This window comes from Melanotaenia boesemani, chromosome 13 (assembly GCF_017639745.1).
Source record: "Melanotaenia boesemani isolate fMelBoe1 chromosome 13, fMelBoe1.pri, whole genome shotgun sequence".
In the NCBI taxonomy this organism is placed as follows: Eukaryota; Metazoa; Chordata; class Actinopteri; order Atheriniformes; family Melanotaeniidae; genus Melanotaenia; species Melanotaenia boesemani.
In genome coordinates this window covers 27,097,380-27,117,990 of record NC_055694.1, presented here as the reverse complement: position 1 = coordinate 27,117,990, position 20,611 = coordinate 27,097,380, and the positions used below count along the sequence as shown (strand labels likewise).

The window sequence follows — 20,611 nt, the reverse complement described above, 5'->3', positions numbered from 1 at the left end:
ACACTGTATGCTTTTTTAACTTGATGAACTCAGGTTTAGGAGTTGTTAAGAGCTGGATTCATCCATGCCAGAGAGCCTCACCACTGTATTTTTAGCAGAGCACAGGCAGCAATCATCTTTCTCCTTTGGGTGTACAGCTGGCTACTTTCTGGTCACCAAGTTCTTTGGTTAGTTTCCACAGAAACCAGACAGATGAGTCACTCAGCAAGTTCAGCCAATTCAGCCTTTCAGTTTGGGAGGTGAGACTTGGATTTCCAGCTCACTCCCCCACGCAGCAGCACTGGAAAATGAAAGTGGGGAGAGCAAAAGGTGGCTGGAGGGTGGCTGGCTGCCCAGTTCTGTTTTTACTTACATGTCCTCTGCTCCTCCTCCACTTTCAAGGCCTCCTCTGCTCTCTGCTCACCCACATTCCTGTTTTTACCCTCTTTTCATCTGTCACTCATTTTCAGTTTCAATCCTCCACCCCCACTCCCCTATTTAACTTTGAAATGTCCAGATCTGTCAGGTCTGTGATGCTGTGAGAGGACAAAAAAGACTGCTTTGATTTTGATTGCAGGCTTTGATTAGAAGCTCTTCCTGTGGGGAGTCTGTTCTCTACTGTGTGTTTATTCTGCCAATTAGACCAAATCTACAACAGCTTTCATCAGTTCGCTTTATGTTTCTCTTGCTCCCATGTCTTTACTCCCACTTTCCACAAAACTCCTGAAATTTCCCTGCACACACAAACACACCCTCTGTCCCTCACTTCTCCCCCATTTTTAAGCCCACTGGAACGAGGCCCAACAAATTGAGAGCTCTGGATGACTGACTCACATTGAACACACCCTGCAGATGTGTGGAGTAGAGGGAACTATTAAGAACAGGTTACTGGGTGAGAGTGAGATGATTAATGTCTTATCACAGTTTAACTGTTTTACTGCGGAAAGAAATGAAACGGGAGTATTTTATACCGTTACGAGTGACTCATGCAGAGTTTGGAGAAAATCCTGAATGAATTCTCAAACTGTTTACTTTAACTCATGATAGCTGCTAATATAGGCCTCTTAACAGGCCTCGTCCTGTTAAAATAAACTGGAAGGGTCTGTAGCTGTGATTTGAAGGGGAGTTCCTCAGTATCTTGTTGTGGGTGATGCAATGTGGGTGCAACAAAAAAAAGAGTTTATCTCCAATATTTATCAACTCTGCAAGACTTTATTTCCACCACCTTTACATATAATAAATTTGTATAAATTTTATGCAGGCCTTTCTCATCTCAGCTTCAGTAAGAAATATTTTACACATCTCACACCTCCACTAGTTATATATTTACCTTTGGATGATTTTTAGGTTAAACATTTTTCAAATTTGTGTCTTTACTGAAATGCTGAAGTAGAGGTTGTCATTTCTAGAATGAACTAATGTCTTCTTGTCTGTAAGCTTAAGCACAAAAGTGAATTTTATGGCTCAACTCTCACACAGGAATTTGATTGTGTTTTTATTTAGCAAAAAAATCTGCTTTTTTATTTAACTTTAAGGCAGTTTAAGTAATAGGATCCTAACTTTGTGTGCTGTGGCTCTTGTAAAGTATATTAAATCACATTCTAAGGGTCTCTTGTTGCTTTGTAGGAGAGAAGAAAAACATGATTTTTCTCTTTTTCATTTAGAGCCCTCACGAAGTTGAGAATTACAGTATGTAATAAATCTATAACTGTTTTTTTTTTTTTTTTTTTTTGGTATTTCACTCCTTTGTGTTCTGACTGGACAGTCTTACACAGCTTAACTTTCTTGAGCCACACATTTATGAAATGAATCATTTGCATGTTTAACTGTGAACCTCAGCAGTCTAGGATCCAAAACTCCTGCTCACTTTTCTTTAAAAAATAATAATAATAAAAGAAGCATGAATCTACCTTCGGATATTTGTCAGAATATTTTTTTGAAGTTAAATAAGTCACTATAGATTTAATAGTTCTTTAATGGATTGGACAGTTATTTTATGTTTTCTTTTTTATTGATTAATAAGCTTTGTTTTTTGTTTCTTTAAACAAAGTTGGCATTTTAGGAATAAATAAGTTCCTTTGAGAAACAATGGATTGATGGCAAAAGTGTGGATGAGTGATTCTTCCCAGAAATGGCCAGCCCAGTTTTTTTGAAAAGCTAATTTCTTTTCTTCCACACAAGACATTACCACATACTGTAAATAGCTGCAGCACCTCTTGTCACCTTCAGACTAAAATCCAGTTTTAAATCATGTATCTTCTCTGGTCTAACTGGTCAGCTAATTAGGTCAAGGGAGGTGCCTTTTTTCTTTTTTTTTTTTTTTTTTTTTTTTTTGAGAAATGCCTAAACAGGCACTAGGCAGGCATTGAGGGAATGCACAAGTGTTGCATTGTGATGTCATACATTATGAAATACACATGACATAGCATTTCAGGCAGTTTAGTTTAAGATTTGCATCTTCAACTGAAAGACTCGAAGGCGCTTGCTGAGATTAACGGAAACTGGGTAGCTTACTGAAAGAGAGCACACCCATGTGATTTTCTTTTTTTTTTTTTTTTCTCATGTTGCATGTCCATAGAAACACTGAAGTGATGGTTTGTAGACGATCTGGAATTGTGTTGTTCTGTCGCCAGCCCACACAGTAAATCACTACTTGCATTGCTAAGTTTAAAAATGAAAAGAAATCCTTTGAACTCTGTGCTGCATGCAGTTCCTGTGCTTCTGAAAGGGGGAAAAAGGGAGGACTTCCCCCAATAGTTAAAAGAACTGTAAACTTTTCTAATGTCTGAAATATAGACAGATAGATGTGTGCTTTGTAATTTTGCAGATCTTTTGCATGCACAAAAAGGGATATAAAAGAACAGAGGTGAGAGAATAAAGCATATATGTTTGTTCTCTTTTATTCTTTGGTCAAAGTTAGAAACCTGCTCACTGCTGATCTTTAGATGAAAAGGCATTAAAAAATTTTGCGTTTATCACTGTGAAGTCTATAATATTTCCTTGCGCTGTGGTAAAAATTTAGAGAATATTTAATGATCACTTTAATTTTTTCCTTGCTGTTTTAGGTGAGTGGCATGACAGAGCTAAAGGAATCCTATGAAAGAAAATAACTGTTCTGTAAGCTCCCTTTGGGGCCCACCCAAGGATTACAGGCATGCAGTATATGAGAGATATGCACATCTGCCCCCTATATTTTCTCCTCCTACCCTTATCAGTCCCACCCTCTCTTTTCCACTAGTCTTCAGGAATGTTTTTCCTTTCACCAATCTGGATGCTCAACATCTTTCAGTGAGGCCAAAATATGAAGCATATGTCTGCAAAGAGTTACAGTCCACCCCAAAAAACACTGAACAAAGACAGCTTTACAACCTTACACATGGAAGTTGGTGTGGCTGCTACAAGGAGCTGCTCATAGCAGCCATGCTGCCACACACACGTCTCACAACAGCTTTAGGCCACTGTAAACTGGAACAAATTAGGGAACTTTCACTTATTCTCGGCAGCAGTTGAGAAACAAGCTTTAAAAAGACCCTGGCAGCAAGATAAATGGTGCTGTCTGTGGAATGTTGCAATTTTCTTTCTCCAAAATGGTCCCATTGTGCGAGTTATGGCTGTAATCATCCCTCAACTGTCCAATCAAATCCCAGCAATGACCAAATCTGCTGCATCTCATATCTCTATTAACACATTCACTTCCTACAAACCCAAAGTTATGCAGCGATTCAACTTAATCAAACAGACCCAAAGGGGTCAGTTTGTTTAGAATAGTTCACAGGAATTAGTATGACTCATGTAAACATAAATAAACTGAAAGTAGAGACAGGACTTTACTGGGCAGCTAGAGCATGGCATGGGAATAGCAGCTTTCTGCCTGCAATGGGACAAGGTTGAAGAACTTCAGGTCACAATGTGAATTTCTCAGAGGCTGAAAGAATTTCCTGCAGACTTGGATAAGTGGGAGGATGATGGCAGGAGGCCAGGCAGCTATAAATGCCTACATAACAGCAAAGATGCCTTTTGTTGTGAAGCTGTTATGTTTTAACGTTGTGTTTATATGCAGCAACTCTCTTGTTAGAACGGTGTTAATTTTCATTCAATATCAAACACAAAATAATAACTCACTTTGAGAAATAGATTCAGTTTGGTTCCTCTACAAGTGATAAATAAGATCTGTATCACTCTTTTGCCATGATATAGTTAGCTTAGCTTAATTCATTGTGGTCTTTTAGTTAAGTTGAACAAATGGCTTCCCCCTTTTTTATTTTATATGTAGAACAGGAATAACCAGTGGATTACTGTGAATGCAAAATCGTCATTGTGATGGTTTAGTTGCTTCTTTGTGTAAAGCTAAAAAAAAGGCACAGGCACATTTTCTAATATTTGCTCTTTTTTATTTTTGTTACTTAGATTGTTTTTTTTTTAAGTTTTTAACTAATTTCAATCTTTTCGGTGGTTTTAATGTCCTCTGACACCACTTTGCCGTCCACAAGAGTGACCGTCACCACTTTTTTCTCCACCGTCTTCTTGTCAACAGCATCTTCCAGTCTATTAATATGAAAAAGAAAACAGAAACTATTGTAGTTACATTGTACTTTAAATGTGATGGGAGAGGGATTTTAACTTTCCATATCAGTGATGCTCCATGTTTGCATAGGTTATTTGAATTAAATATGCAAAAGTAATCCCAGTTGTATCCCTTCAGGCAAAACTACCACCTGCACTTATATAAGTCATTTTAACTATTTCACCCATGTTATCTTTCTCATACTCACTTCAGTTCAATTCCACCGTCCAGTAGCCTCCTGTACTCAGCGATTTCAGCCTCCAGTTTCACCTTGATATTCAGCAGGTGCTCGTATTCTCTTGTGGTTTGCTGGATGTCTGTGCGGATCTGACTCAGCTCCTCTTGCACCCTCAAGATGATTGAGTTGTACCTCTCCAATTCAATGCTGTGACGCATCTCAATGTCACGCAAGGTAGCTTCCAGGGCTTCTTTCTGTTAAGAGAGGAAAGAGAAGACTCACTGTTGCAGCAGGGAAATAGGATGATACTTTTGACAGTTTCAAGAGTTACATGAATGATCAATAGCTGCTGTGCTGCTCCTTTTAATATGAAGATACAGCTCATGTTAGCTTAACTTAGCTTTAGTTAGCTTAGCTTAGTGTTAAGACTAGCAACAATGGCTAACGCACTTTGAAGTGACAAAATCCATCTACTAGGATGTCTGAAGCTCAATTATTACACCTACAAAACCAAAAAGTAATAAACTTTAGTTCGATCACATAAGTGTTAATAGTGTCGGCAGGTAGAACTTGAGCTAAACTATAAGCTAACTCTACCCTGGGTGTATAGAATTGAAGATTGTATGCTGATAATAATCATAATTTGGGGTTTCACTATTATATGCAATAATGTTTTCAAAATGAAGAAAACATTATGTGTTACTCCACTGCAGCTCATTATATGTCTGAAATGTTTCACTTCAGCTTGTCTCTTCTTCTCAAGAGGTCTCCGATTGGTCAGAAACAATAGACTGTGTGTGCTCAGACTACTCATTTTTGTTTAAAGTATGTATGTCTAGCCTCTAGGGATCATGTAAATTAACTACAGGGAGAAACAGAGTGTTTAAGGTAGTTAGGGGCAGGATACTATGTTGCAGAGAATAACTGACTTTAGTGTGGACTTAAGACTTTGCAGCTTTGCAGAATTTTTTCAAGCACAACAGCTTTTCAACCCATTTAAGGAAAAAGGTAAAGCATCATAACTCCTTTAAGAAATCCAACAACTTCCAGGGAGTGTAATTCTTGGCAGATGCAAGATATGAATGCAAAATGCCTAGTTAAACCTAACATGGATAACTGGCTGCCAGTCACCCCTACGTGTGGTGACACTGCAGAATGACACATTCTTACCAGACTGCGTGCAGACTGAAGATCAATGTCCATTGACTGATACTTCCTCCTAACTTCAGTCAACATACTTGTGGATTCCTTTAATGCTGTTGAGCTCTCAGTTACCTGGACCTGTACTTCTGTGATCTGAACACAGGATAGAATACATTGTATTTTTTGCAAATAGTGCTTTTAAAACAGTAACCCTTCATACAACTATGTTGTCCTAGGTAAATTCTGTTATACTATACCTGAGTTTCATGCCATGCTTTGAGTTCCTCCTGGTTCTTCAGTGCTATCTTTTCATACTTAGCCCTCATTTCCTCCATGATCTTGGCCAGATCTTGACCTTTAGGAGCATCAACATCCACATTGACGTTAACCTGGGTAATGTGGGCACGCAATTCAGCAACATCCTGTAGAGGAGGAAATAGTTAGGGAGTGATTTCCTGAGAAAGGTTAGTGGGGTCATCCTGTTCAAAGAGGTGAAGGAACAAACAGATTAGCAGATTGACTGCTTTAATTTGACAAAAATGGTGATCAAATGGATTTTTCCTCTTAGGAATCTTGTAATGCTCATCAACTAGATTGGATGAAATTACATCACCAGCAAACTGAAATTCTTTCTCACCGTTTCATGGTTCTTCTTCAAAGTGATCAACTCTTCCCTCAGAGACTCAATGTCTCCCTCCAAGTGCAGACGAATAACATTTGTGTCATCCAGAAGCTTCCTTAGTTTATTTACGTCAGCCTCCACTGCCTGCCTTATGGACATCTCGTACTCCATCCTGTCAACATGTAATATATCTCAAATTATGCTGGACGGAAAGTACTGTCATACTTTGCATTTGATGCTATATATGAAATACTTACTTGACTCTAAAGTCATCTGCAGCAAGACGTGCGTTGTCAAGAGAAATTGCAAGATGGGTGTTGTCCTTGATCATATTAAAGATCTGAAAGAAATTGAAAAGTTTTTTGTAATTTTTAATTGTGCATGTATTTCCTGACAGTGATACTGATGAAAATTGGACTGTCATTTTCACTTTGATGAATTGTTTTGATGAAAGGCTCACTGGTCTAAGAAAAGTCATAAATGTTATGCCTTTTGTGCAATCATAGCTCACATTGTGCGTGATGATGAGGGCAAAACTGCTGGTAATAAATGTTGTGAAATCAGTTGCGAGATATGAGAAACAGACTCCTGGATGACTTTTGCTCCAATATTATGAGACATTTAACAAGTTGTTGAGCTTTGCCTTTATGCAACTACATGAGTCATTGCTTTGTTTGAAAAAGTAGAAATTTTAGTTTTCCATTTCATTTATTGAAGATTTGATGTTATTCAGTGCATTTAATTTTTTTCTATTTTCTACATTATATATAAACAAAAGTATTACAAAGGACTGGTCACATGTGGAGGGTGTACCCTGCTTCTCATTTATTAGCAGTAGATAGAGACCTTCTCCCCGAGGTCTTGTACTGGCCTAAGCAGTAATAGATGATGATAATGATAGAAAAATAATTGATTGAGTGATTCATCTGCTCACCTTTTCCCTCAGCTCTGAGATGATAACATAATACTTATTGTAGTCGCTTCCTTTCAAGGGTCCTCTCTGCTCGATGACCTCTCTGATCTTGATCTCCAGTGATTTGTTGGCCTTCTCCAGATTCCTCACGGTCTCCAGGTAGCTGGCCAGGCGATCGTTCAGGTGCTGCATGGCTAGCTTCTCATTTCCAATAGCCAGTGTCCCAGAGGTGGATCCTAAAGCTCGGTAGTCAGAACTGCCACCGAGGCCACTGCCAACCCGACTGCTATAGGAGACAGTGGAGATCCTGGTCCCATGGCCACCTGCCCCTCCGCTGACACTATGAGCGTAGGAGTTGGCCATCGACAGAGGTCTGCCAACGACTCCAGAGTAACCAGAGAAACCAACAGTTTGAGAGCTCTGGCGTCTAATCAGGGGCTCCATTGTTGAAAGAAGTGTGCTGATCAGTCAGAGGAGGAAGTGGCACGTATTGGAACAGAGGAGCTTGGCAGCTGAGAGTGAAGGACTAAGGAGATGTGAGGGATCTTATATATGACAGTGGACGTCAATTGTCCTTGCTGCCACTCCTCTCCTATCTAAATTACATTTTTACCTTTACCCCTTTACTTAGACTTTGTCCCTCAATGGTAATCTGTCAAAGTTGAAAAGGCGTGTTGATATATTCATTAAAAGGTTTATGGCTATGGCAACTTGATATAAACAGCAGCTTTAAAGATAGGATTGGAAATGCTTCCAATTTTTTCTTACCAATAAACATTCGTTATGATCGTTAAAATAAAACGTCCTCAACAAAGTCCTCAAGAAATGCACAGTTTTACTCTGTTGTTGAGAAAGGATTGCAAAATTGGACTGTAAAACTATTAAAGGTGTAACAACACACTAAAATCACAGTTCAGTATGCAGCTTGGTTTTAAGGTTGCAGTTCTTTTTTTTTTTTTGGTACAGTAAGGGAACAAATGCAAAACATAAAACTGGTTAACTTTGGTGGTGTTAAAAACATTTAAAATGAAACCAAAAAACAACAAAGAAAACAGCTTTTAGGAAATTATCCAATAAAGGATTCTCAAATAAATCAATAAAAACATGAGATAAACAGAGATATATCTCTCCCCACCTTTTTAATGGACAGTATCTGCACATTCAAATGATAAGGGAGGAGGGCTGTTTCAAGAGAAAAATAAAGATAATTTATGCAAACAGATATTAATTCAATCCACAGTTCAATATTTTCTTTTAAAAGTAAAAATTTAATTGCATATATAGTTTAAAAGATAAATCAACATACAACTTTGCAATACAATGACACGTTTGGTTAATAAAACAATTCTTTGAATCAGCACGTTTGAGTAAAAAGCCTTCAACCATTTTACTTTTTATTTACTTTATAGTATTTGTTATCATTAAAGTATAAATACACCCCCTACTTTTTGTGTAACTCCACCCACTGCTGAATTTGAGAAATGCCTGAAACTGCAAGGATTAGGGTGGGAAGTGTGGGGTGATCACAGAGCGGAGAGTGGGAGGGTCGGGATACACAGGTAGAAATGACTGACAGACAGTAACTCAGCTCACTGGCAAGATGCAAAGCGAGATTTACAAAGCACCTACGCCACAGAGCGGTCTTTGAGGTGGAACTTTTCTCCTCCTGAATTTCCTCAGCTACACAAGAACAAGGTGGTCCTAACCTGTATCAGTCCGAGCTGTTAGCGCTGTTCGCTGGCCTGTCAACAGCTCCAGCGGCTCTGGAAAGCTGTGGAGACTCACGGCAGGTTGTGGCAGCTGCAGGAAGTGCCGCTGTAACTTCCTGACACGATTTAAGCTGCTCTCCGTCGCCAGATGAGGATCAGCAGTTAAAGAATAAAGTCCGGTGCTACTTGAACACCTCTCAAAAAGCACAAATCCGTCCCATTGCAGGAATATTACATCAGAAACTAGCAAATCTAAACCATATAGGCTCACATCCCTTAATATGTGTTGGTGGGCGTGGTTTTCTATGCTTGCTAGGTGAGGACACATCTGTTTGCATCTGGAGGGAGGGGCTGTGGGTTTTTTTTTAATTTTCTTGGGATGTAGATAACGCCTCTATGTTACGAAAATTATAACCTGGTTTAACCCTGTAGAGGGTGTTATGATCCATTTTACCCACAAAATCCCGTTTTTAAAATAAATAATAATAATTTAAAAAAAATAGGGAAAGTTAGTATGCCTCTGTTCCGAACTGAACGTTCTGTACTGAAAAATCTCAATACGAATAGAAGTACTGTTAAACTCCTAGCAACTATCTATATAATTTGTAATGTTTATTTTCTGTTAGATCGAATAAGCTTGAAACAGAGTGCAATGGATGGTTAAAGTCTGAGAGAAGTGAATGACAAAGTGGTTTTGCCTTCCTGGAATTAATAAGCATAAAAAATACAGAATTACACTGAATGTGTTCTTTAACTGGAATCTTAAATTGAAAGTGAGCTTATACTGGCAGGAGCATGTTGCTTCGTGCCAGAGATAACACAATACAGGAATGTTTCGATGGGTTGTAGATAAGATCTATAGGTAACCAAAATACCACACAAGCTAATATTTCAGGGTTTTAAAGCTTTGGGGAGTTTTGAAAACAGCTTTATCTTATGAAAACAACTGAATTACTCTTAGGTTGAAGCTAACCTTCCTGGCATTGTTAGCACTATGTTTTTACTGCAGCACAATCCTGCATGGTCTGGGGGTATTTATAATAATATTTGATATAATCCATTCATTTTTTTTGGCAAGGCAATTATTATTTTATGAATTGGCTTTTACAGCCACTTGCTGTTTCATATGTACACCTCTGAATGTAGCAGCTGAAATTAAGACTCATCAGACCAGGCAACATTTTTCCAGTCTTCTGAACTGTAGCCTCAGTTTCCTGGTCTTAACTGACAAAAGTGGATCCTTGTATGGTGCTCTGATGCTGTGGCCCATCTGCTTCAAGGTTTGTCAAGTTGCCAGTTCTGAGATGGTAATCTATCTACATTGATTGTAAACAGTGGTTATTTGAGTTAACATTGCCTTTTTATCGTCTCCAACCAGTCTACACATTGTCCTTTTACACCAATAGGGCATTTTCATCCAAACAGCTGCTGTTCGCTGAATGTTTTCTCTTTTTCAGACATTTATCTGTAAAACCTAGAGATGGTTATGTGTGAAAATTGCCAATAGATTAGATCAGTCTGTCTGGCATCGACAACCATGCCAATGTTCAAAATCAATCAAATCACCTTTGACTATCACAAATGACTAATGCACTGAGCTGCTGCCATGTGATTGGCTGATTAGTAACTGAAGTAACTGAACAAGTGTACCTATTAAAGTGGCTGGCGAGTGTGTGAACACAATTAATATAAATTATACTAAAGAGGATTGTATAATGGATTTGATATAATTGGATTATAATAATTGGACTGTATCTGTAGCTGCATCTTTAAAGATGGCGTAAAGCCAAAATACTGCGAAAGCATAGTGCAGCAGGCAAGCTAAAGCAGCAACATTGAAGGATGTTACTCTTATTGTGGATATATATATATATATATATATATACATATATGAATGTTTGATGGTTTGAAACAAGACACCGTGTTCACCAACAGTATTTTTCCAAAGAACTTTATTGAGATGTCTGATTATAACAGCATTGCAGGGGGACACACAACAGGACAAAAGGAAAACAAAACATGATTATCAAAATATATAAGAAAAAAATTATGTTAATTTGACTCTTGACTCTGATTCTGAGTTTGTCTCAGAAAAAGCTTACAGTTTTCCAATTCTGAACTTTTGTAAACGTCTGCAGGACATAAATAAACTGTAATGAAATAAATAAGATGATTTTGTTTTCCTTCTGTCCAGTCTTTTTGCCGCCTATTTAACAACTGTATATCCAGGATGTCAAAGTAATATCTGAAACAGCTGAGGATCTAATGGTTACTGCTGCATGACTACTTGTAAAACTTGTCAATTTGGATTCTAGTGATCGTTTGGAGTTGGAGTTAGTTGGTTGCTTTTTGTATTTAAAGGTTCTTGGTCTCTGTGTTGGAGGCGATCACCTTCCCATCCACAACGGTCTGTGTGACAGTCATCACTTTGGTCCTCACTGTTTTCTGTTCCTCCAGAGCATCCTTGAGCCTAAACAAAGACATGAAAAGCCAGTTAGGTGTTTTCTAAAGTGAGCAATACAATGAAGGTATTTCCTTGTTTTACAGACAAATCATCCCACTCACGTGAATTCTTCACCATCCAGCAGCCGTCTGTATGTTGCGATCTCCGCCTCCAGCTTCATCTTTGTGTTGAGCAGGGCCTCGTAATCCTGTGTCTGCAGCTGTATGTTGTTGCGCAGCTGTGTGAGCTCTGCCTCCAGACCCAGGATGATGGAGTTGAGAGACTCAATCTCCATGTTGTAACGTAGTTCTGTGTCCCTCACTGTGCCCTCCAGGGAGGCTTTCTGTTAGCATGAGAAGAGCACGCAGAAAGAAAAGGATGGGTTAAATTTTTACAATGGACTGAGCTCTGCAATGACTGCTTCATAGCGACAGGTCACCAGAGTGTAAAGCTTGTGTCAACAAAGTAAATGCAAGCTACTTGAAGTGCTGAGTTGGGCATTGCAGGGAGGGAGGATAAGCTTGTGTTGAGGTAAATGAAGTGTGTGCTGACTGTATTCTTCTCACCAGGCTCTTCTGTGACTCCAGTTCAATTTCTAGCGTTTGTATCTGTCTACGCAGGTCGTGCACCTCTGTCTGGGCGCCCTTCAGGGCCTCTGTGTTCAGGTTCACCTGAGTCTGGACTTCTGTTATCTAGGAAGTTAAATCAGATTAAAAGATGAGTCAGCGTAAAACTTTATTTTGGACTTTGTGCTTGAGAACATCTCTGTTAAGGATAGTTTTCATTAATCATTTACCTGAGACTCATGCCATACTTTGAGTTCTTCCTGATTCTTCAGTGCCATCTTTTCATACTTGGCCCTAATTTCTGACATGATCTGAGCCAGATCTTGACCCTTGGGAGCGTCAACATCCACATGAACTCCAGACTGGGCAATTTGGTTGCGAAGTTCCATAACTTCCTACAGAAGAAAAGAAAAGAAAAAAAAAAAGAGGAATTAGTGTCTAAACATACAAAGACTCACTTTGTTTTTATTTTTATTTTCCCCTGCTTTAACTTTGTAAATGTGTAAATAAATAATATGTGACCGTTTGTTTAAAATGAACAGTGTTCCTTTAAACTAATTTAGTTGCTGAAGATTACTCAATCCGTGACCCAGCAGTGACTCACAGCCTCCTCCAACAATAATCACATGTCACGGTCGGGTAAATATACTGGGGTTGCATCTAAATCTGTGCCAGGGTCCCTAAACAGTTACTTTAATAATTCCCTTTGGTAAAAAAATGTTTGTGTTTTGGCATACTTATACAAATCACAATCATTTTAATTCTGTGGTGCTATCTCTGTTGCCAAATATGGACTGTCAAGTTTTACGATGAGGCTTCCCACAGAATTTACACACAGACATTTTACATTTCTTAACAGAGAAGGGAAGTTTTCTCACGCCTGTTTTTAAGTACGCCCTGCTGCCTGCCTAGCTACGACCAAGTACACAACATGTCTAAGTTGAGCACAAAATGACAGGGATTACTGAGATGAGCTAGTATGTAAATATTGATAAAGTTATGTTAAGGGCGTGGATGTTGGCTTAAATAAAGTCCAGATGTGCTTAAAATTTGTTTAATTATTTTTTATTTTTAAAAATATTTATTCAGTGTAGTGCTGATAACATCAACAGAAGAATGGCATCAATCGTGTCTTTGACTTTAATTGAAGTTAAACTTACATTTTCATGGTTCTTCTTGAGGTGGATGAGCTCCTCCTTCAAGGCTTCAATCTCGCTCTCCAGGTTCATGCGGCTCAAGTTGGTGTCATCGATTAGTTTTCTCAGCCCAACGATGTCAGCCTCCACAGACTGACGGATTGCCAGCTCAGACTCATATCTGAAGAGCACAGAGAGTGAGGATCTGGTACAGCTGCTTGCTTCAACGTGAACTGAAATAACTTAGTCTAACTGTAAATGCATTTATTAGGTCCTGTGTTAAATTACATATTGTATTGGTCAAAAATAGAATATTATCTAATGTACCTTCTCTCTTTAAGTGTAAATGTACACTAGGATATTTGCCCAGCATACAGTTTTACACTATAGCAGCCAGCTGTGTTTGCCATGACATATATTTCATGACAAAACTCCAGTGTCTCTGCCAATTCTGATGCAAGGGTGATGATTTACTACAAGACCAATGACTGCCTCCTTAGATCATGGCAGTATTATTCATCCTGCTGTCCATTCAGTAGTAAAGCAGGGTGTGCCTACAGCTGTCTAGCTTGGTGTTTTATAGTTTCAGAGGTGAAGTAGGCAGGTCTTACTTCACTTTGAAGTCATCCGCAGCCAGGCGAGCATTGTCGATGTTGAGAACCAGGCGGGCATTGTCCATGGTGGCATCAAACACCTAGAATGGGTTTACAGAAGGACAGATGCTAAGAAAGTAAACTTTGTACAGGGGACAGGGGCAAATTTTAACATATGCAAGTAAGGATATATTTAACAATTTAACATCTTGATTTTTGTTATTAAGTTCAGAGAATGGTAAGCATAGTTATGCCTGTATGCTAATGTGAAGCTACAGCTAGCAGGTATTTAGCTTAGTAAAGAGACTGGAAGAAGTTGATTGAAGTAAAAATAAAAATGTTAACTAGTAGCAAACTTAATTCTAGCTTGTAAAATTGCAAATTTGATAAGTTACAACAGAACTTGAAGTAGTAACGGTAGTTGACATTGTCATCTTTGGACAGAACTAGGCTAGCAGTCATCCGAAACTATGCTAAGCTAAGCTAACCAACTCCTAGCTAAAAAAGTATAACTTAATATAACTTAAGACCAAACAAACTAGGCATATGCGTTTTTCTAAAAACTGCTGTGCTATTTTTTAAATCATGTCAGATGATCATCTATAACCTGAAAAAATGATATTTTCTAGCTAGTTGTAAGTGATTTATAAAAGATCTTTAGTCACTTTCTATGTGAATAACTGAGGACTGTGTCATTGGGCTACTTGAAAAACCAGATGGTTTATGTATTTACTTTAGCAGTCTGGTAAATTTGGATAAGAGGTGGGATGATGGTAGGAGAAGCATCCAGGTAACAAAGTCCATGATAGGCGGCTGCCAGGCAGCTGCTGTTCTGAAGCAGCCGAGCAGCAGGATCTACCCAGTCAGCAGGTGATTTGCATAATGATGGTGGCAGTAGTGCTGGTTTTCAATGTGTGTATTCATGTCCATGTTTGCATTGGCAGTTGACTTTGTTGGCTTGTGTGTTTGATTGTTGCCGTGAGAATCTGCATTTTCTCATATGGGGCTGAGATGAAGGGTATCATTTAAGTGACTTTCTGCATCCAGCCAGTCAAAATGTGAGACTTTGTTTGACCCCTGGTTGTTTGGATTAACTATGTTTCTGCTTGGCTGTTGGTAGAAAAAACAACCCTACATTCAAACAGTATTTGCTCTTATGTAAGTGTGTGTGTGTGTGTGTGTGTGTGTGTGTTTAGAGAAAGATAATTCTGGGAGGTAGCCTAGATGTTAAACTCATTTTTTTTCTTTTTTCCCCTCATGCTTGAACTAGATCAGTTGTGTCAGAAATATTTTTGTTGACCTTGATGCTTCTCACTTAAATCTACAACATGGAAAAAGATTAGAAGCTATGTCTTCATTGTACACATTCCCACGGTGAAACATGGAAAATGAACATTTTGTTAAAGATGCAACATTTTTGATTTCTCATAGTTTATTTTCCAATTTGTCAACTACTCTTGACCTCATTTGCTTAGAAGTAAAATGTATTTTGAAATGAAGAATGCAGCATTTCTGTATTATCAACTTCAACTCTATTTTTCTGACCTTCAATAGGACAAAAGCTGCAATAAATGATTAACTTATTGAGTCTGGTGTATGCCACCCTCTACTTGCAGTTCTAAAATTAATTTGTGTTAATTTGCTGCTAGATTAAAAAAAAAGCTCATTGACACATCACAGTCATTCAATTGGGTGTTTTTCTTTTCTTCCCTCTTTCCTTTCTGTGTCAATTGGTCCCACTGTTTAAATGAAGCAAAGAGGAAAACAGCTGTCCAAACTGTGATGTATGGATCTGCAAGTTAATCTAATGTGGTCCCTGTGCTCTCTTCACTTTGTTTCCTGTCTTTAACCCCCCCGATGTTTCAACATTCCTTCTCAATACTGTTTCCGGTCCAGCCTTCGCCCCTCTAGTACACAGAATGGGCACTGTGCTTAGGACCCCTTAAAAGAACCCCTTCTGTTAGGAATGTACACCTTATCGCTGGCCTTGAGTTCTGGTACATTTATTCTTAGATAAAAAATTCTAAATGACTTTTAACATATTTTCAGTGTAAAATGCCTGTAAATAAATAAATAAAATGCCTATGAGTATTCATGCATTGCAGCTTTCCCCAATGGCTCAATCAGTTCTTGTTTAGTTAAACCTCCTGAAAACATCCATCAACTCACAAAATTTCACTTTGGTTTTCATCTTTTAGCTCCCCTCCATCAAACAACCCCCTCACATGGTTTTGTTAAACACTTAATAAATCACATGCACACGCCTCAGCCCTCCTCCCCACCATTCTCCTCCTCACCTTCTTCTTCAGGTCATTCACGATAGCCTGGTACTTGCTGTAGTCTCTGAAGTCAGGTCCGCTCTTCTCCAGGGCCTCCTTGATCTTGATCTCCAGTTTGTGGTTGGCCTGCTCCAGGGTTCTCACTGTCTCCAGGTAGTTGGCCAGGCGGTCATTCAGGTTCTGCATGGCAAACTTCTCATTGCCCATGATGTCTGCGCTGTTCCCGCTCACCTGGACACTGCTGGAAAAGCCCCCTGCTCCAGAGCCCACTCCCATCCCGGCTCCCAGTGAGCTCCGGAAGCCAGAGGACACGCTGATGCGGGACCCACCGGCCCCACCATGAATACTGGAGGCCCTGTAGACAGGAGCAGAGGTGCGGGTGATTGACACAGGAGCAGGCCTGCTACTAGCAGAAGATCGCACAGAGTATGTAGTTTGTCTGGAAGTTTTCATGGTTGCTGTTGAGTGTGAGACTCAATGAGGCAGACTGAGTAAGAGAAAGAAGCACAGACTGGGCAGACAGGAATATGAGCTCACAGACACAAGGCAGGAGGAGAGGGGAAGCTTTTTAACTATATAAACCCTGTGGGCCCAAGGTCCACCTCCAACCACTCCCCCTGCCGCCTCCCTGTTTTCCATTTGCCTAAACTGCAGGACCAGCACTTTGTGAAGCACATCTTTGTTCTGTTTCAACTTTTCTCAGTTCATAAATTCTGCGGATTCATTCAATATTTTGGGGAATTTGGAAGAATTTAAGCATTTTTCACAAAACATGAATGACACAAAATAGTAATATAACTTTTCAAATGGAATAGAAAATAATTTCTTAATTCAAAGAATTTATTTAAAGTAATTGAAACCTGCTAATTGTATCAATTCTATTTATTCTGATTTATTTATTTAAATTTGTAGAATTGATTTGTTTCCACAGAGACAGTTTTCACTGTTTTTTTTTCTTTAGCTGTTAATTAACATGAAAGTAAGTCCTAAATGAGTGTAGTATTATGGCATTTCATGAAGTTGTTTGTGTTTGACTCCTTTCACAATCACTTATGTTTGAAACAAATTATGTTTTGAACTGTCATTTTAAAGACTGAAAAAATGGTCCTGTTTCTTAAAACATAATGACTTGAGTTAAAGCAGAACTTGTAATAACACATCAAATCAAAATATCCTTTTCCTGAGTTACTGGCTGCAGCACACATGATTCATGAATATTTCAGGCATTCCCATTAGGCTGGGCTGCATTACACACCTTCAGACACATCAGTTATGTCAAACTCTTCAACCTTGAAATTTTTTTTTAGTTCATTTCACTTATAAAGATTTCAAAAGTGCTTTTAGTCACTGGGGTTTGTCACATCTACAGGAGAGAGATGTCTCACCTACCTGGCGCCACTAAGGGTAAGAGGTAACTGAATCATTAGAACACTGCTGTTGAGATATTTTATAATGTGTCCATCAGTTTCACATCAGCGGGAACATCTGTTTTGAACACACATAATCAAGACAGAATGAGACACATAAATGCGCTGATGCAATACTGTCACTTCACTGGTTTCTGTTATTTATTTATTTTTTTCGACTACAATAATCACTATCTATAAGAACACATCAAACCCTTAAAACTGTATGATAAACCTGGAAAATAGAGCTCACAACCACATATGTGTTATAAGTGCTTATCTAGTTCCAGATGTTATGTGCAGTGCAATTTGTTATCTGTCCTGTGTAGCCGGATGTATGTCTGATTGCCCCCTCCCATAAAGGATATGGTCAAACAAAGGAACAATTCCACAGTCAGTAGACACATGGGAACAATGACTTTCTACACCGGTAAACATATTTCAAAGGCCCCCCTGCTGCTTTTTCACACAAGCACATTCCACGGGAACACTTTTAACTACTTGGTTTGTAACAAAGGCTAAAATCTTTCTTTTTGGTTGTTTTTCAGGGTTAAACATTTTCTGTAGTCAGTTATTTGAAGGAAAGCGCAACAAAAAGGGTGCGAAAATCAGGATGTGACATCCCATAACCCTTGGTGTGTGCTGTATCTGCATTAACTTGTAAGATAAAATTCCTACTTAACTTTTTTCTTTTTCTTTGTTCGGTCCTGTGGTTGCTCCACATTTGTTTGCTTTTCTGGAAGGAACATGTAGCAGGATATTAAGGTATAAAGTGTTCATGGTGAAATGAAAACAACTGCACTGTCATTGAGAGGGCAAACAGAAGGAATTCATAAGACCAGGAATAAAGTTTCATGAGAGTAAGCTTTAAGATGTGTATCACAATAATAATGAGACAAACACTAAATGCTTTTTTGTTCTTTTTTTTTTTATAACAAAGAAGCAGTCAGGTCACACCTTTTTACCCGTAGAGGTTTTGTTTATATCTGCCAAGGGTTTGATGTAATTTTGTCTGGCCCTCACAGCTGTCACGCCTGGCAGAGAAAAAAAAGATTAAGATAAGCAATGATAGCATCTGTAAAGCAGATCATCAAGATAAACTTCAACGTCTGTTCTTTTCCATGTAAACAAATGTGACCCCAGCCACTTCATTTTTCAAGTTCACAGTAGCTGTGTTACCATTATCCTAGAATTGCGTAAAACCTAAATATCGTAATAACAAACTGGTAATGGAAACATTGCAAGAGTGTAATGGAAGCTTATTTTTTTTTTTTTTGCATTTACATGTCACTGGACGTTACGTTGGGGTCACATGACCAGTTTATTTCAAGTATGTATGGACGCAGGAGGAGACAGAAATCTTTTTACAAATAATTAAAGAGAAAAATTTAACCGCCATCCTTGATAGCAAACAGTGAAATGCAGAGTTTAACAGGGAACCTCCATCCTTCTCAAAGTGGAGTCTTGCAGGCACGATTTTATGTGAGCTGTGACTTATGTGCTAAACCTCATTCAATGGGAACACCTGCAAATCTCAATTGTACTTTGTAAAATTTTAGAAGTATCACTTTTACTTAGCGAAAACTGTAATGGAAACATAGCTATTGACTGGGAAACATAAGAAAAGTAAGTTTGTAATATGGAAATAGACAGAATGTTTCTGAAATAATATTTTGTACTTGTGTAGGAAAGACCTTTTTAAATTAAATTAGCGTGCTTCTACCATGTTTCAAGACATCTTTAGAAAAGTCAAGCTATTTTACCTACTGCTTCCAAACAGTAGGTTTAGCTAATTGTCCTAATGCAAGCTACTAACTAAAAATCTTTATCTTAATTCCTTTGTCATTTATGATTTTTGCCAGGACTTCAATGTTAAATATTTCAGATGTCAATACTGCAACATGGCCAAACAAAATGAAAAATTTCTATTGTTTTGGGAAAACCACTCACATTAATATAAGAACAATATACAGCTAAGACACCTTTTTGGCTAATAAGAATTTCTGTACTTCATTATATTTGCCCATGTCACTTTGGCTGACAGAAATCTTTTTGTTTCCTTAACTGAATTTATGGTATTTTGTTTATATAAACTACACAAGTCCAGAAAACGAAAGAAAAAATGTTTGAGGTCAGACATTCAGCTTATCCTTTGTCACAAGCTGAGGCAGATAGCACCACATCCATATAATTACATCGAAGTTTCTGGCACGATGTCAAGAATTTCTTTCTGTCGTTGCATTGATTATCATCACCCATCATGAACAGTTCCCCTCCCATCAACATACAAATCTCTCTTTGCTCCTTCAAGACCCAGATCAGTTTGTTCCATAGGTGTACATATTAAATCATAGACATTGTGTAATGATTAAATTTACCAGGAATCTTGTATACAGGGAAATCACAAGACAAGTCACACTGGCTGTATCATAAATGTTGTTAGCTGGACATTCACCTATCAAGTTATCAGTGTTCTGTTTAGACAATGCTCTGTTTGGTTACAAGGGTTTTGTTTGGTGTTAATTCTAAGCAAATGCAATCATTTGCAACAGGGTTTTTATCATTAACATCTGATAATAGGTTGAAACCTTCTGGAGAGTTGAAACTTTTCTTTTCTGGAGAGACCAGCCTAGGCTGGCTTGATCAGTTCAGTGGACTGTAGAGTTGTTGTTCAGTTGGACCATCCTTTCTCTGGTTTGACCTCAGTGGACGAAACACCCACAGAGACTACTAAATCAAAGGAATCTGACAGAGACAAAGGACGACCACTGAGGAGTTTCATTTAAAGTCTCAGCAAAGGGGTTACCAAGTATCTGACTGTGAGCCAGGGATTGTCTGAACCCTTGGCCGTTCATCACTCATCAGCACAAAGATGATTTCAGTGGGTGTACAACTGATACGCCTTCTTAGATGAGATCTGTTAGAACTTGTTCACACATTACCTCACTTACTCTTGGTTATTATCTGACTGTATCTCCAAATGTGCCACCTCTGACTGGATGTGAGAATATGCAGCATCACCTATACGCCACACAGTGCCAATGCCAATATAAAAGATTATAATGATTCACCAAAGATGG

At 38.5% G+C, this 20,611-nt stretch overlaps 2 protein-coding genes across 2 annotated transcripts; both read right to left on the bottom strand.

Moving 5' to 3' along the window:
* Nucleotides 1–4,401: 4,401 nt before the first annotated feature.
* On the bottom strand, nucleotides 4,402–8,321 carry LOC121651282 (keratin, type I cytoskeletal 18-like). Its single transcript, XM_042003334.1, has 7 exons — nucleotides 7,421–8,321; nucleotides 6,744–6,826; nucleotides 6,502–6,658; nucleotides 6,122–6,286; nucleotides 5,892–6,017; nucleotides 4,752–4,975; nucleotides 4,402–4,524 (listed from the first exon to the last, which is right to left on the bottom strand). The coding sequence occupies exons 1-7, from the start codon at nucleotides 7,841–7,843 to the stop codon at nucleotides 4,407–4,409; spliced, it is 1,296 nt and encodes a 431-aa protein (XP_041859268.1). The 5' UTR covers nucleotides 7,844–8,321; the 3' UTR covers nucleotides 4,402–4,406.
* A 2,722-nt stretch (nucleotides 8,322–11,043) lies between these two features.
* Nucleotides 11,044–16,682, bottom strand: krt18a.1 (keratin 18a, tandem duplicate 1). The gene is made up of 7 exons (XM_042003333.1): nucleotides 16,144–16,682; nucleotides 13,865–13,947; nucleotides 13,278–13,434; nucleotides 12,348–12,512; nucleotides 12,118–12,243; nucleotides 11,674–11,894; nucleotides 11,044–11,578 (listed from the first exon to the last, which is right to left on the bottom strand). Exons 1-7 carry the CDS (start codon nucleotides 16,576–16,578, stop codon nucleotides 11,464–11,466), a joined length of 1,302 nt encoding a protein of 433 aa, XP_041859267.1. The 5' UTR covers nucleotides 16,579–16,682; the 3' UTR covers nucleotides 11,044–11,463.
* Between the last annotated feature and the right edge of the window lie 3,929 nt (nucleotides 16,683–20,611).